Source organism: Pectinophora gossypiella, chromosome 21 (assembly GCF_024362695.1).
Source record: "Pectinophora gossypiella chromosome 21, ilPecGoss1.1, whole genome shotgun sequence".
Lineage (NCBI taxonomy): Eukaryota > Metazoa > Arthropoda > Insecta > Lepidoptera > Gelechiidae > Pectinophora > Pectinophora gossypiella.
In genome coordinates, this window is record NC_065424.1 from 2,956,911 (window position 1) to 2,970,494 (window position 13,584).

Sequence of the window (13,584 nt, forward strand, 5' to 3'; positions counted from 1 at the left end):
ATTTGTGTATGAATAAATCGCCATATTTTATAACAATAAAACAGCAGCACGATCAAGTGAGTACGGTGATGATACGAAGGATGTGTGTGAGCCGTAGACAGTTTCTCTGTCTACGGTGTGAACTTATTTTACTTGCTTGTGGATAGCAGACTGCAGAACAACATAATCCTCTAGTCTCAGTAGTACGGTTGTTTTGTCCGGTCACGTACTACTGAGCCCTTTTTAGTCTCATTAGTACGGTTATGACGTCAAACCGAACTGTCGAGCCTATAGCTGTAGTTCGGTTAGTGGCGGGAATGTACCTACTCTATGGCAGCAGCCTCGGCTTTATTGAATAGACAGAGTGGGCAAAGCAAACTTGATTAAAAACCACATACCAGGCAGCATAAATAATTTAAGACAGAAGGAATATAAGAAATAAAAACCACATATTTCTATTGGCATATTTATTTATATGTGTAAACGAAATACTGGCTAATTAAGGTTTTGTCCGGCCAATATGACCGCACACACCTCCATTGACCTCTATATCGAATATTTAAGTATTTTACATGTTCATTCTCTTATCAACTTATTATTACACCAAAGTGAATGATTCATTAGAAAGAAAATACCTACAGACCCTACCTTTCAACCTTCAGTCGTAGCTGTTATCTTACAATAAGAATCAACATGAAACGCCTTTGTAAATAGATGTAATAACTAAACAAATGCTGTGTTGAGGCCCGAACATTAAATATAAAATAATAATACTTACAATTTATATTTTTATATAAAATTAAATTAATTTTGAAACTGTATGCAAGCACTGGTCTTGTCGTAGACTGTACGATACCTACGCAGTTTATATTATATTAATGATGTCTATAAAGATGGAGTGATCTCTCACAAATATGATTTATCTACTTATGAATTGAAACAATAACATTACAACCTGGGCTTTAGCGTTCATACGACAGCGATACGCGAATGGGAGAGGCTCAAGAACAACACATTGTATACGCTAGTGGCGCCATGGTTACGTACTAAACACACCAACTGTAGTTGTTTAATACCTTCAATTGAAACCTTCACTTTACAGTTACTTCTGTAAGGTTGATGCTTCCACCACAGTGACAAGCGACATAGCAGTAACTTGTTCCGGGTGCGATAAAAATCTTATCCTTTCACTCCGCTCTCAACACCGAGTCTACTCGCTGTTGGTCTCGGCGAAGTTTATGTGCATTCTTGTTATGAAATAAGCAGACTTATAAGCTGATAATCACTAACAACTTAGGTAATCATAATAAGTACTACTAGTTTCACTATCGTATGACACAAGCCTCAATACGACGCTACGACCCTGTTAAAATAACGTCCAGAAATCAGTCTTTTACGACTAAACTTGTCTTAGAGCAAACGCACGCTGATTGTTATAAAAAAAGGATATATTAATCTCAAGTCAAGAAATAAATAGAAATGAAAGTAAGGAAATTAACGGAGGTAACTATGTATCATGTGATATCAATTTGTCGTCTCCGTTAATACATGTTTTACATTGTAAAACGAAACTGTTTACTCGTACAAAAATAATAAGAATCTTTACATTGTACTTATACGTACAATACAATGGAATGTATGACGTTAGAAGATAAATGTATCTTGACGTAATGACGTCAGCGTGCGCTTACCCTTAGGCATAATATAACGATTGTTAAGTTCTCACGCGCCAATATTTTAACAAAATTAACAGAAATAGTCTTATCAGTTTAATAATACCCATTACAATAATAGCATCAAAGAAATTTCACATTGAAATGTACAACATCATATTGAAAACATCGATTTTGCAAAAATAAACATCTAGTTTTAGATTTGTTAAAAAAATAAATAGTAACATCTTGATGTATGGAAGAGTGGAGTCAATGTATTGTTTGTGAAGACATTTTACATCATAGTAAGTTTGCACCAAACATTTTACTATGTGCAAACACAAAAATAATAATAAAAAAATATTTTTTTCTACTTAACATTAACACGAAATTTAAGCAAAAATATATCAAATCCACAAATCCGTGCAAAAATGTTAAAAAACGATAAAATAGTGCTAAAGAATTTTTATGAGTATAATCTAAGAATACAAATCATTTTATACACAATTATAAATACCAATTTTATGAAAAAAGTATAAAGAATATTTAAAAAAATATCCAACCACATTGCACAGACAATCACGAAATTGTAGAATAAAGATTGTTGCTCAAATGTACACTCTACTACAACGGCATAAAACTAAATATTCAAATATCAGTTCAAAGAAGGGAATCATACATAACTGTGAGAATAATCCACCACTCAACTATTATTTGTATGTTCCACTACTTTAAGTTCACATTTGAATGTGTCGTGTTTTATCAAACTGGTGCCGAGCCCAAATTTAGGGACACCGTTAGTGTTTCTGAATGTAGTCTTCACAAATTATCTAAGTGTAAAAAAGATACGCATAGACATTTAAATATTGAAATAGAGATGCCAATTTCTTCACTACACTTAGATAAACCGCGCAGACAGACTCGGTGCAAGCATCCATATCACAATATTGAAGGATAGTCTAGAACATTCTCAGGAACAAAACATACACAAACCAAACATACTCCGGGTACAAAATCACGTTTACTGCCATGTGTTGCTTGCTACATTGTTCTGTGGGAACGCATTGGGGAAACTCTGCCCTAAGTTGAGACTTCCAAATTGCTGATTCAAATTCTGACTTGGCTGTTGTTGACTGAAGAACTGCTGGTTCTGAGGGAACGCCTGTCCTTGCAACGGTTGCTGCATCGCTCCAAATGGTTGCTGGAACTGGTTGTTCATACCTTGGAACTGGTTGAACTGTGGTTGCATTCCATTCTGCGCGGGCATGTTATAACTGGGCACCGGCTGTGGTGCCTGGTATGTGCCAAACCCATAAGACGGCTGAGGGTTGAATTGATTAGCTAAGTTCGTGCTCGGTGTTTGACTGTATAATGCTAGAATGCTATCTTTTGTTAACTTTGACTTCTCTTTTTCCGACGGAGCGGGTTGTTTGAAGAAGTTTTCTTCTTCGGTTTTTAGATCTGATTTGGTTTCTTCAGGTTTAGTTTCTGGAGGTTTCTCCGGTGCTGAGAAGAAGCTGGAGAAAATGTCATCATTCGGCTTGGCGTCTGGCTTGGCGGTGTCGAGGCCAAGCAGGTCGGCGGCTCCGTTGGAAGGCTTGCTCTCCTGCGCCTGCGTCGGGGTACTCCTGCCCAGTTTGGGACTCACTGACGACTTTGGTTTCGGTATACTCGGTATGACGTCAGATTTCTGGAAAATGTTGATTGAAGATTAGGGCAGCCAGTAGATAAATGGTTTTATCTTATAAATTACAACATGAATGATTTCCTATGTTGAAGTGTATTCAACCTATTTAGATGTTTAATTAAAAAAAGGGGTCAAAAATTCGCATGGACAGGATGAGGGCCCGGTGGTGTAATGGGTAACATTTTATTGAAAAGAGCAGCGGGTTCAAGTCCCGAGTCCGACATTTTCGATTTCATTTTCCCTTTGTGTTTAACAAGAAAGTATCAGATTTGACTACTTGCAAACGACCCTATTGTTATGATTATTTCTTTCGCATGGGATGGTATAGTGTTGGGACCTACGTTGTATTTCTTGTCGCTGGTGGTGGGCGCAGGCAGCGGACCGAGCCCCGAGGACGTCGACTTCTTTTTCCGCTTCTGTCGCTCTATCTCCTCGTCAATCTCTTTGTCCCTGAAACAGATATATTGGGCTTTATTAAATGGGAATGAATACATTTTTTTTCTTCATAAGTTTATGTCTTCTAGAGGGCGCCACATGGAATCTAGTGTGACGTCACCGAGCCTAAAACTACCGGACAATCAATGCTCTTATAATGACACCTCATTTGTTAAATTGTGACTGGTAGTTTAGAAGTTAGATGGGCTCAGACGTACATACATCATCATCATCATGGCGTCCAAGCCGTGTCCGGCGACGGCGACTCCTAAATGTCTATCCCAGGTCGATTTGAAGGTTCGGCCACATGGCGCACAGAATAACTGGCCAGCAGAATTAAACGTATAGTTGTAGGAGGGCTTCTGTCGAGTCTTCCGTATTTGGCGTTATACGTTAAGATCTTCTAAACGCTTCTTTTCGTACAGATCCACGTTTTTGTGAACAGTGTAACGGCATTCCGGTCTACGACGAGCTTACATAAACAGCGATCAAACACATAACCCCCCCTTCCTTTTTGCTTCGTCATTGCCGGGTAAGAATGGAAGCTAAGAGTCGTACCAGTTAACTTTAGGCTGTGGCGGCGGCACCCACTCCTTGGCGATGTATTTCTTGTGCTCGTACTTGGCGCGGATGAAGGCCTCCAGCGAGGAGTCGTTTTGCGGCCGCCGGAATGAGTCCGGCAGGTTGGCCTCATACACCGCTCGGGCGCGCGAGTTGCCCATCTGTTGCAGGGATACCTGGGGAGACGATTACTTGTAAAGCTCTTGGCATACCTACACATAATACATGGTGCTAGTCCTCTTCTATCGTATGGATTGTGAGGTGGATTACCAACCCCAACGACCCTGGTGTCAGGGTTATTATTGAGCCGCCATAGGCCCCTGACATGACTCACGTAACGACTACGTGAAGAAGAAGATGGTGTTAGTGACAATTCAGGTCATGATTCTCAGTTAATATCAGGTGGAATTTTCACTTGATATTATATTGACTTTTAATGTTGTGGACGACACTGTATTTATATATTATTTTATACAAATAATACATACACACACTAGTACTGATTCTCGTACGGACGCACGTACGCAAATACGCACGCACTGACGTACGCACGCACGCACGTACGCACTTATGTATTTTCTTTTTTACTACAACATGGTTTCTTATTTGATCATGTACTTACAACTTGTTCGGGCGTCCAAGAGTCAAGGTTGACGCTCTTCACCTTGGAGATGTGCACGCCCAGGTTGCGGTGGATGCCAGCACAGCGGATACACAGGAATATGCCGAGGTTCCATGACGCCCAGCGTGGCCCTGGAGTAGTCACAAATAACCATAATGTATACACATATAAATAATCATACCAATATTTCGACTAACACGACTATATCCTAATTGGGGTAGTCAGACGTACATCCATCACAAAATGAGCTATAAAATGAGGTATAATATATAATATAATAATAAATCTAGTAGAATAGAATAGAATATGTTTATTTATCAAAGTATCTAAAACTATTTGACAAACAAAACACTTATTTGAAAACTATAACTGACAATTTATTTTCCTAAAATACAAATTCAGTAGATACCAGAATTGAATGTTTGTATAACATTTATTATTATCTGTGATTATTAGCATAACAATCGTAATATGCTGTTGCGCTTCACAAATCTCAATGCATGACAACACATTCCTAGATTGAGTTATTTCATAAGATAAGATTTTATCTAAAATAGAAACAATAATGATAAGAATAATTTTATAATTAGCAATGGGGAATGAATTAAAAGTAGGTACTTGAATATTTTTCTATGAGTAGGAATAACCCTTTTCATAAAAAATAAATTTCAGAATTTTCGGTAATAACGTGGTAAGAACCCGGTATTATGTGTTTTAATTATGATAATAACCGCGTAAACCTCAAAAAATTGTATATGTTCTTACAAATATAATGGAGCTTAGTGTAATATAAACCTTGTATGTATTGGAAGAAAAGTGTATCTGTGTAAAAAATCAAGATAGACCAAATTTCTCCTTTAATTGCAGAGCACATTTTTATGTCTTACAAAAAATGTTCATATTCATAGTCATTTATGGTCTGATTTTTTTTTTATATTCCTTTCCTTTTAGCTTTATTTTGTGTATATTGTTACTTTTGCATGTGTGACTAATTGGGAATAATTCAAACAATGTACATAATCTTTTATGGCCATTGTATTGATATATTTATTCTTAGGCATTAGACACACATACATTAAGCAACTTTTATTTTAAAAATATAAATGTTTTTTTTATAGTATTTTTCATAATACCAGTGGTGGTGATTCCTGTACACACCGTCTAATTTTATTTTAAATTATACCTGTCATTTTCTTATCCCCTAAAAAGGAAAGGGACGGGTAATCGACAGGCATAAAATTTATGGAACAAACAATTTAGGCAGAAATTTAAAAAACACATTTCAAATATTTATATTGGCCAATAACCCAACAGATTTAAGTTGACAACATATGGGTTGCGAGATGGCTTTTTAATTCCCCCGGGTTAGTGTATTACATTGGAACCGAACATCTAAAAATTAAAACAGTGTTTTTCTTATCTTTGTGTTTTTCTCAGACATGATATCTAATATGCATAATATACCATTAATATTATGCTAAACCATCTATTTTCAGAGACAACACACAAAACATGTTTACTAAAAATTCCAGAACTTGTTAATTACAGTGAATGTGTTTCAGTGAGGAAATTACATTTTTAACCTTGTAGCGAATAGGAAACACAAATTAATTGGATTTGAACTGGAAACACCAGTAACACTCATATTTTTGGAATTTAGATTAGATACAGCTAAACAATAAGCATAACATATGCATATCATTATTTCTTTTTATTATGCAATAAAGTATAATTTACATTTGTCTAAGTAAGCATGATCCACCCTAGACCACATCATCACTTACCATCAGATGAGATTGTAGTCAAGCATTTGTGGCAATATAGGCTCAAGAACTTAAGTAAGTTAGTGAAGCTTACATAAACAGCCTATGTACATTCCACTGCTGGGAATTTTGATTCCATTCCATTCCCCCTACTATATGTATACTCCACCTTCACCACACTGCTCAACTGTGGGTTGGTGGAGGAAGTTTTATGGCTTACAGTTGCTAGTAAAGTTTAGCTTAGTAATTATTACAAGTGGCGCAATTTTAATTCTTTTTTCCTTTATATCCCAACACCATGCAAATCAGCTAGATACAATATGTTAACGGAGTTCCATACTGATTTACAAGATTCATACTATAGTTATAATTACCTACTCAATTTCAATTCAGTACCTACATACAGGTAATACAACTTCAACTTCAACTTTATGGTTAATGGCAACCGGTCGTCGTATAGTAGACAACCATTACTGCCAGAGTCAAGTATAGAAAAGACACTTGTCCATAGAGAATGTCTGATAAATTTATCCAAAGTCAATTCCAGGGATAAGTATTGTATTACCTGAAATAGGAAAACACGATATTAAGCACACAGACAGACAAAACAAAACGTCACAAATGCACACTTAATAACAGTAATTTAATATTTGGTCAGTATAACAGATAATTATAATTTAATGTCACATCTATGAATATATTTACAAAATAGTCTAATGAAAGGCGTGTTAGTGAATAAAAGCAGGGATTTCATATTGATGGGCCTGGGAATTTTCGATGGCAGGATATCATACAAAGAAATAGGTTGTAAGGGGCAGTTGAAGAAAATGTGATCTGTGGAGCCTTCTTCAGTTCCGCAGTCACACATGGGAGAATTTCGTATCTTCAGTTTAAATAAATTTAGTGGGGTGCACGCGTGGCCGATACGGAGCCGGCATATAACCGATGTGGTTTGTTTGTCCGCCGAGCGATAACGGAAAAACCATGGTTTTGAGGGAATTTCAGGTTGGATATCTCCGTAGTACCGCCCTTTTACTTGCTTGGAACGATCCCAACTTTTTTGCCAAGCTTTATTTAAATCTACTTTCGCCATACACGCGAGATCAAGCGCGTAAAACTGATAATGATCGGCACATCCGGACGTTATTGCTTCCCTAGCAAATGAATCAACTACTTCATTACCTCTGATTCCCGTATGGCTTGGTATCCAGGCAATGACTACTTCAATGTTATTAATGTGGCAATCATATAAGATTTCTCTGACTTGTAAGATTAAAGGTGATTTAGAAATGGAGGTAAATTGGTTTGAGTCGATTGCATAAAGACAGCTCAAAGAATCTGAAAAGATAATAGTTTTTTGGAAGTTATGGGCACGTATAAATTTAACAGCTTCTAATAGAGCAACAGCTTCGCCTGTGAACACGGTACATATTGGAGGACATTTGAAGCTTAAAAGGGTTGAGTACTTTGGTGCCCAGACAGCGGCACCAACCCGTCCATCATCTGCCTTTGAAGCGTCTGTATAAAGATGCAACCAATCATTATATGCACTATTAATTTTGTCATCAAAGATAGCATTTGCACCAGGTGAGTCCTTTAATATTCCAAAACTGAGCATGATATTCGGTTTAAAAAGGAGAGAATCAAATGAAGTCAAGAAAAGAGGGTTTATATTTGTTTGAAAGCATTTATACTCAAGGGCCTTAAATTTTTGGAGACTCTTAATAAGACATGGATGTTCTTTATGGAACCAATAATTGTTGCGTGGGATAATAGATGAGAGAAGTTCTAGCTTTGGTAATAAAGGGTGATTGTTATACTGAATAACTTTAGAAAAATATCTGTCAGCGAGATAAGATCTACGAGTGTCTAGAGGGGGATCTAAGGCTTCTACTTGAAGGGCATTTGTGGGAGAACTTTTCATTGCACCCAGAATAATCCTCAGGCACTGATATTGGACTTTATCTAAAGTTCTTAACGCAGTTTTATTGCAAGGCTCCAAAACAAGAGACCCATAATCAAAAATTGAACGGACAATAGCATTATAGACTAGTTTTTGAGAGTAGGGGTGAGAACCCCACCATACACCTGATAGGGAGCGTAAAATATTAATGTTTTTTTCGCATTTGTCTACGATATAATTTAGATGGTCTTTGCCTGACATAGTTTTGTCCAAATATATCCCCAAAAATTTTACACCTTGGCAGACAGGGATTTGTTCGCCCGCAAAGGATATGTCAACGTCCGGAAAAGATCTTTTTCTAGTAAATACAACCGCGGAACTCTTCCCTACAGACAGGGACAGGCCATGATCTGACAGCCAATCTTCGAGGTATAAGAGAGCTTGGTTAAGTTTGGTAGTTGCCTCTTCTAACGAGTCAGACGAAACATATAAGACTAAATCGTCAGCATACTGGAGGACATTGCAAAAAGAATTAACACATAGTTCTAGGTCGTAAGTATAAAGGCTGTAAAGCAGGGGACTAAGAACAGAACCCTGCGGTAAACCTCTCCATACACGCCTTGGTTCCAGAAGGGAACCTTGAACGCGAACCTGTATTGATCTCTCCATCAACAAGTTACATACGAAATATGCTAGCCTCACAGGGATACTCAGATTGAGCAGTTTCTGCCTGAGAACTGGAAGCAGGACATTGTCATAGGCAGCGGAGATATCAAGGAATACTCCCACTAAGAACTGGTTGTTGGAGAGGGCAATTCTAATGTCTGTGGTTAGAATAGCTATACTATCAGTGGTGCTCAAACCTTTACGGAACCCATACTGAGTTTTAGCTAAAATATTCTTACTTTCAACAAACCACTCCAACCTTCTTTTTAACATATGTTCCATGGTCTTGCAAAGGGTTGATGAAAGAGCAATAGGTCTGTAGGAAGAGCATTTCGAAGGGTTTTTCCCTGGTTTTAAAATTGGGATAATTATCTGGTTTTTCCAAGACTCTGGAACAAAAGCTGTTTCAAAAAATTTGTTAACTATTGAAAGGAATAAAGATTTTGTAAATTGGCCAGATTTTTTAAGAAAGGAATATGGGATACCGTCTATACCAGGTGATGAGTCCCTAAGGGATTGAAGGGATGATAGAAGCTCTACCATAGAAAATGGATCATTGAGTGAGTGATGAGGAAAAGCAGAAGGGTATGGCGAAGATAAGCAGTCATGGTTAGCAGCCGAGAAAGGAGCCAGGTTGTTTGTGAATTCATGTATCCATTTTGAATAATCATTCGAGTCGCAACTACGACCAGAAAAAGAACCCCTAAAACGTTTTATGGATCTCCATAACAAGGAAGGAGGAGTCCGAGGGGAAAGAGACTGGCAGAATCGGACCCATGAGGACCGTTTCTTTTTTTTGAAAAAACGTTTGGCAACTGCTGAAATTTTTTTTAAAAGCAGATAGTTCTCTATGGTCATCGTAAGGCAGTAGTTAATTTCTGCCTCTTTACGGCGTTTGTACATATCAGAACAATGAACATCCCACCAAGGGGGAGACACTTTACTACCAATCTTAGACTTTTTAATTGGGATGTTATTGTTTGCAGCTTTACAAATGCCTTCAACAAAAAGGTTATAGCCTTCCTCAACGTTGGAATTATTGATGAGAGGGACAGAATGAGAGTTGGCATCAGCCTCAATAGAATAATTATCCCAATTTGCGCGAGACAGACGATATTTTAATAAGGGTTCGAAAGACCTGAGGGAAGGGGATGGTTGGTCAAACGAAATAACAATAACGTAGTGATCGCTTCCAAATTTCTCTTGTAGGATTTGCCAAGAGATCATAGATCTAATATCCGGTGAGCACATAGATAGGTCAACAGCGCTGACTCTGCGGTCCGGAGCAGTATATCTCGTTGGAGAGCCATCGTTAAGGAGGCAAAGATTCCTGGAGTCCATCAAGTCGACCAGATCACAGCCGATGGGGTCATAATCAGGACCACCCCATATTAAATGTGACATGTTAAAATCCCCTACAATAATAACAGGTCCAGAGACGTGGGAGAAAATTGACTCAATGTCCGAGATTGAAATTACACTGGGATTAGGAATATAAATGCAAATAATGGTTACATTTTGGATTTTGGCAGCAATGGCATTGATACCTGTTATAGTTGGAAGAGGAATACGGGAGTACGTAAATGTAGATTTAATAAACAATGCAACACCAGCATATCCATCAGCTCTGTCATCCCGGAGACAGGAGAAGCCCGGTAGCCTAAAATAGGATCCCGGTATAAACCAAGTCTCCGAGATAGCAAAGACTCCTGGATCGTGAGAATTAATCATGAGTAAGGCTTCATGTTTCTTAGGACGTAGACTCTGAGCGTTCCACTGAATAATTTTGAATTTTGTTAATAACATTTGACAAGTCTCCTAACAAATTGGCAACGTGGGACGGTGGTGAAAAATCACTATATCTATTCAATATATTGACAAGCATTGACACTAAAAGGTCCAACAGATTATCTCCTCTCGGTGTAGGAGAGTTATTTAAACAAACCCCATTATTAGGGGCTGGTGGATCTCTATCTGAAATTAAGGCCTGATGGGCTACACGATCATATCCCGGACTCGAGGGAGCTCTTGGGCGCACTACCGGAGTAAAAACTGTTTTCCGATAACTTGATTGGCTGTGAGGCTGTGAGTATGATATAAATCTATGGGGTGATGGAGGAGATTGTGGAGGAGCTACTGGGGCAAACAAAGTTTTTGCCACGTCAGCATACGCACGGCGAACCGGTGGCACCTTAGCTGAGGCCTCTGGGAAGGAGATGTTCTCTTGAGCCATAGTAATTTTAATTACTTTTTGTCGACCAAGCTCTGGGCAAGATTTACTTGTGGCAAAGTGTCTACCTAAACAAAGTAAACAAGTAGCATTTGCCTCTGGAACGGAACAGTTGTTCCCAGCGTGAGGTTGGGCGCATCGGAAGCACCTAGGTTTATTGGAGCGACAGGCGTTGGCAATGTGTCCAAATCGACAACAATTGTGGCATTGAATGGTGGGTAGCTCGTACACTTCCACTGGAAGTGAAGTATAAAAACAGAAAATTTTTTGAGGGAGTGTTTGACCCGTAAATGTAACAACAACAGTGCCTGTAGGGACCCATTCATTATTACCATCTTTTGAGACTTTCCGGTTTAGTCTACGGACTTTACAAATGTGGCCACAGCCATCTGGGAGTTCAACATTGTCCACAAACTCAGATAAACTCCAGTCTGTTGGAACACCACGGATAATTCCCATCCTTGTGATATTATAGGTAGGTATAATGGCAGAGAATCTACTTGACTCTAACAAGGGGTTTGTCAGGAAGTTATTTGCCGCCTCTGGGGACAAGAACTCAATGGAAATGCGGTTGCGACCCGCCAACTTAACTCCATTTCGTGCAACATCAGTGACTTTTGCATGAGTTAATAACTTGCCAAATTGGATTGGGCTAATGGTGGTACCTGCTTTGGGGTGAGTTTCCTGACGAGATACATGGACAATGAAGGGACCGTCGTCATTATCAGTGTATTTTTTCGAGTCGGCGAAGCTTTCATGAACCCAAATGTTTTGCAGTGAGTCAGATGGAGAATTTTTAGTTTTTTTGGGGATATCAATATTAGTGTCTAAATCGTCTCGGCGTTTACGGCTTGGAGGCGGCATATCAGCCATCTCTACTTCCTGGCCAGAACAGTCACTATCCTGCACGCGAGCACATGGGTCCGGTGGTTTAGGTGGAATCGACGACATCGTCGACGATACCTGGCATTAAATAAGCACAAAACACTTACCCAACACCAATGGACAGAACAAATACGATTAAACAATGCAAAGGGGAGAATAATACACAATTAACACAAAAATTTTGAGACAAACTCAGAACTCGTGTGCAATCCTTCTCTTCTCCTAACGCAGTCAGGTAATACATTATAAAACAAAAAGTGATGTATTCTAGGTCAAGGTAATTGTAACATACAGCCATACAGTTTTGAAATAGAACTATATAAATGTTAGATGCAAAAAGTAGATTAGACTGTGATTTATTTACATAATTCATATTACTACAGCTCTTTGTTTTTCTGCATTTCATCATGAACAAGCAAATTTAAGTATTATTTGAAAACATCTGGAAGGTTAGATACAACTGTTTGTGGGTACTTTTGGCTCAAAGCCTATCTTAAGGTTGTTGACACAGACAGTTATTAGCATTCTGAACAACTCAACCAGCGGAAGGCACTCGTAAATTAACCCCCGAATGATAACGAATCAGCTTTATTGAGATATCATGACTCATTTGTACATCAATTATTTTCATTTTTTCACTCCACCAACTACTGGACCAAATGACGAGCATACTGACTTTAACTAAATTGTAGTACAAAAGACCATTATTTTAACTTATTGTACTTGTTTTTTTGTTGTAAGGTATCTCAGAAAAACTAGCATAATAAAAAAGAAAATTGTAACGTACCCTTGGCGTCGCAGTCGACACAATATTTATTGTCCTCATCCTTCAGCATTTGCATCAATATATTCTGACATCGATCCTGGATTTGTTTGGCTCGATCTTTCTCACTTTTGGAAGTCATTTCTGTGAATAATTCCTACCAAACGATATGAAATTCACTAAAAAAATGGGTGGAATGCTTGTTTGTTGAAGAGAAGAGACACCATAGAACAGAACAGAAGAAAGTGACAGCCGATTGACGATTGATGAGGTGTATATTGTCCATGGTTATTGATAGGGAAGTTCCTAAAAAACCGTAAAACCGGTAATCGTTGTTGTTCTAGTAGCAGTAAAGTTTATTTGTTGTCTCTTTCTGACTGGAGATTTATTGTACTCTATCTCTTTTTAAGCCACTTTTTATTTACGTCTAGTAGAACG

At 38.2% G+C, this 13,584-nt stretch overlaps 2 protein-coding genes and 1 long non-coding RNA gene across 3 annotated transcripts; all 3 read right to left on the reverse strand.

Annotated features, from left to right (window-relative positions):
* Nucleotides 1-431: 431 nt before the first annotated feature.
* On the reverse strand, nucleotides 432-13,408 carry LOC126376620 (stromal membrane-associated protein 1-like). Its single transcript, XM_050024134.1, has 5 exons — nucleotides 13,171-13,408; nucleotides 4,937-5,067; nucleotides 4,312-4,490; nucleotides 3,660-3,768; nucleotides 432-3,321 (listed from the first exon to the last, which is right to left on the reverse strand). The coding sequence occupies exons 1-5, from the start codon at nucleotides 13,286-13,288 to the stop codon at nucleotides 2,653-2,655; spliced, it is 1,206 nt and encodes a 401-aa protein (XP_049880091.1). The 5' UTR covers nucleotides 13,289-13,408; the 3' UTR covers nucleotides 432-2,652.
* On the reverse strand, nucleotides 7,119-12,616 carry LOC126376772 (uncharacterized). Its single transcript, XR_007567753.1, has 2 exons — nucleotides 12,491-12,616; nucleotides 7,119-7,264 (listed from the first exon to the last, which is right to left on the reverse strand). It is a non-coding gene; the product is annotated as an uncharacterized LOC126376772 (long non-coding RNA).
* LOC126376662 (uncharacterized) lies at nucleotides 7,341-12,484 on the reverse strand. Its single transcript, XM_050024208.1, has 2 exons — nucleotides 12,164-12,484; nucleotides 7,341-8,037 (listed from the first exon to the last, which is right to left on the reverse strand). Exons 1-2 carry the CDS (start codon nucleotides 12,447-12,449, stop codon nucleotides 7,370-7,372), a joined length of 954 nt encoding a protein of 317 aa, XP_049880165.1. The 5' UTR covers nucleotides 12,450-12,484; the 3' UTR covers nucleotides 7,341-7,369.
* Nucleotides 13,409-13,584: the final 176 nt, after the last annotated feature.

Excerpts from the sequence above, each read along its gene's own strand:
- LOC126376662 (XM_050024208.1), bottom strand. The coding sequence starts at position 12,449 with ATGTCGTCGATTCCACCTAAACCACCGGACCCATGTGCTCGCGTGCAG. Across the intron at positions 8,038-12,163 it reads GGAAACTCACCCCAAAGCAG|ATTCTTTGAGCTGTCTTTAT; the intron begins GTACCACCATTA and ends TTATCTTTTCAG.
- LOC126376620 (XM_050024134.1), bottom strand. The coding sequence starts at position 13,288 with ATGACTTCCAAAAGTGAGAAAGATCGAGCCAAACAAATCCAGGATCGA. Across the intron at positions 4,491-4,936 it reads CTTGGACGCCCGAACAAGTT|GTATCCCTGCAACAGATGGG; the intron begins GTAAGTACATGA and ends TCGTCTCCCCAG. Across the intron at positions 3,769-4,311 it reads CCACAGCCTAAAGTTAACTG|GGACAAAGAGATTGACGAGG; the intron begins GTACGACTCTTA and ends TATCTGTTTCAG.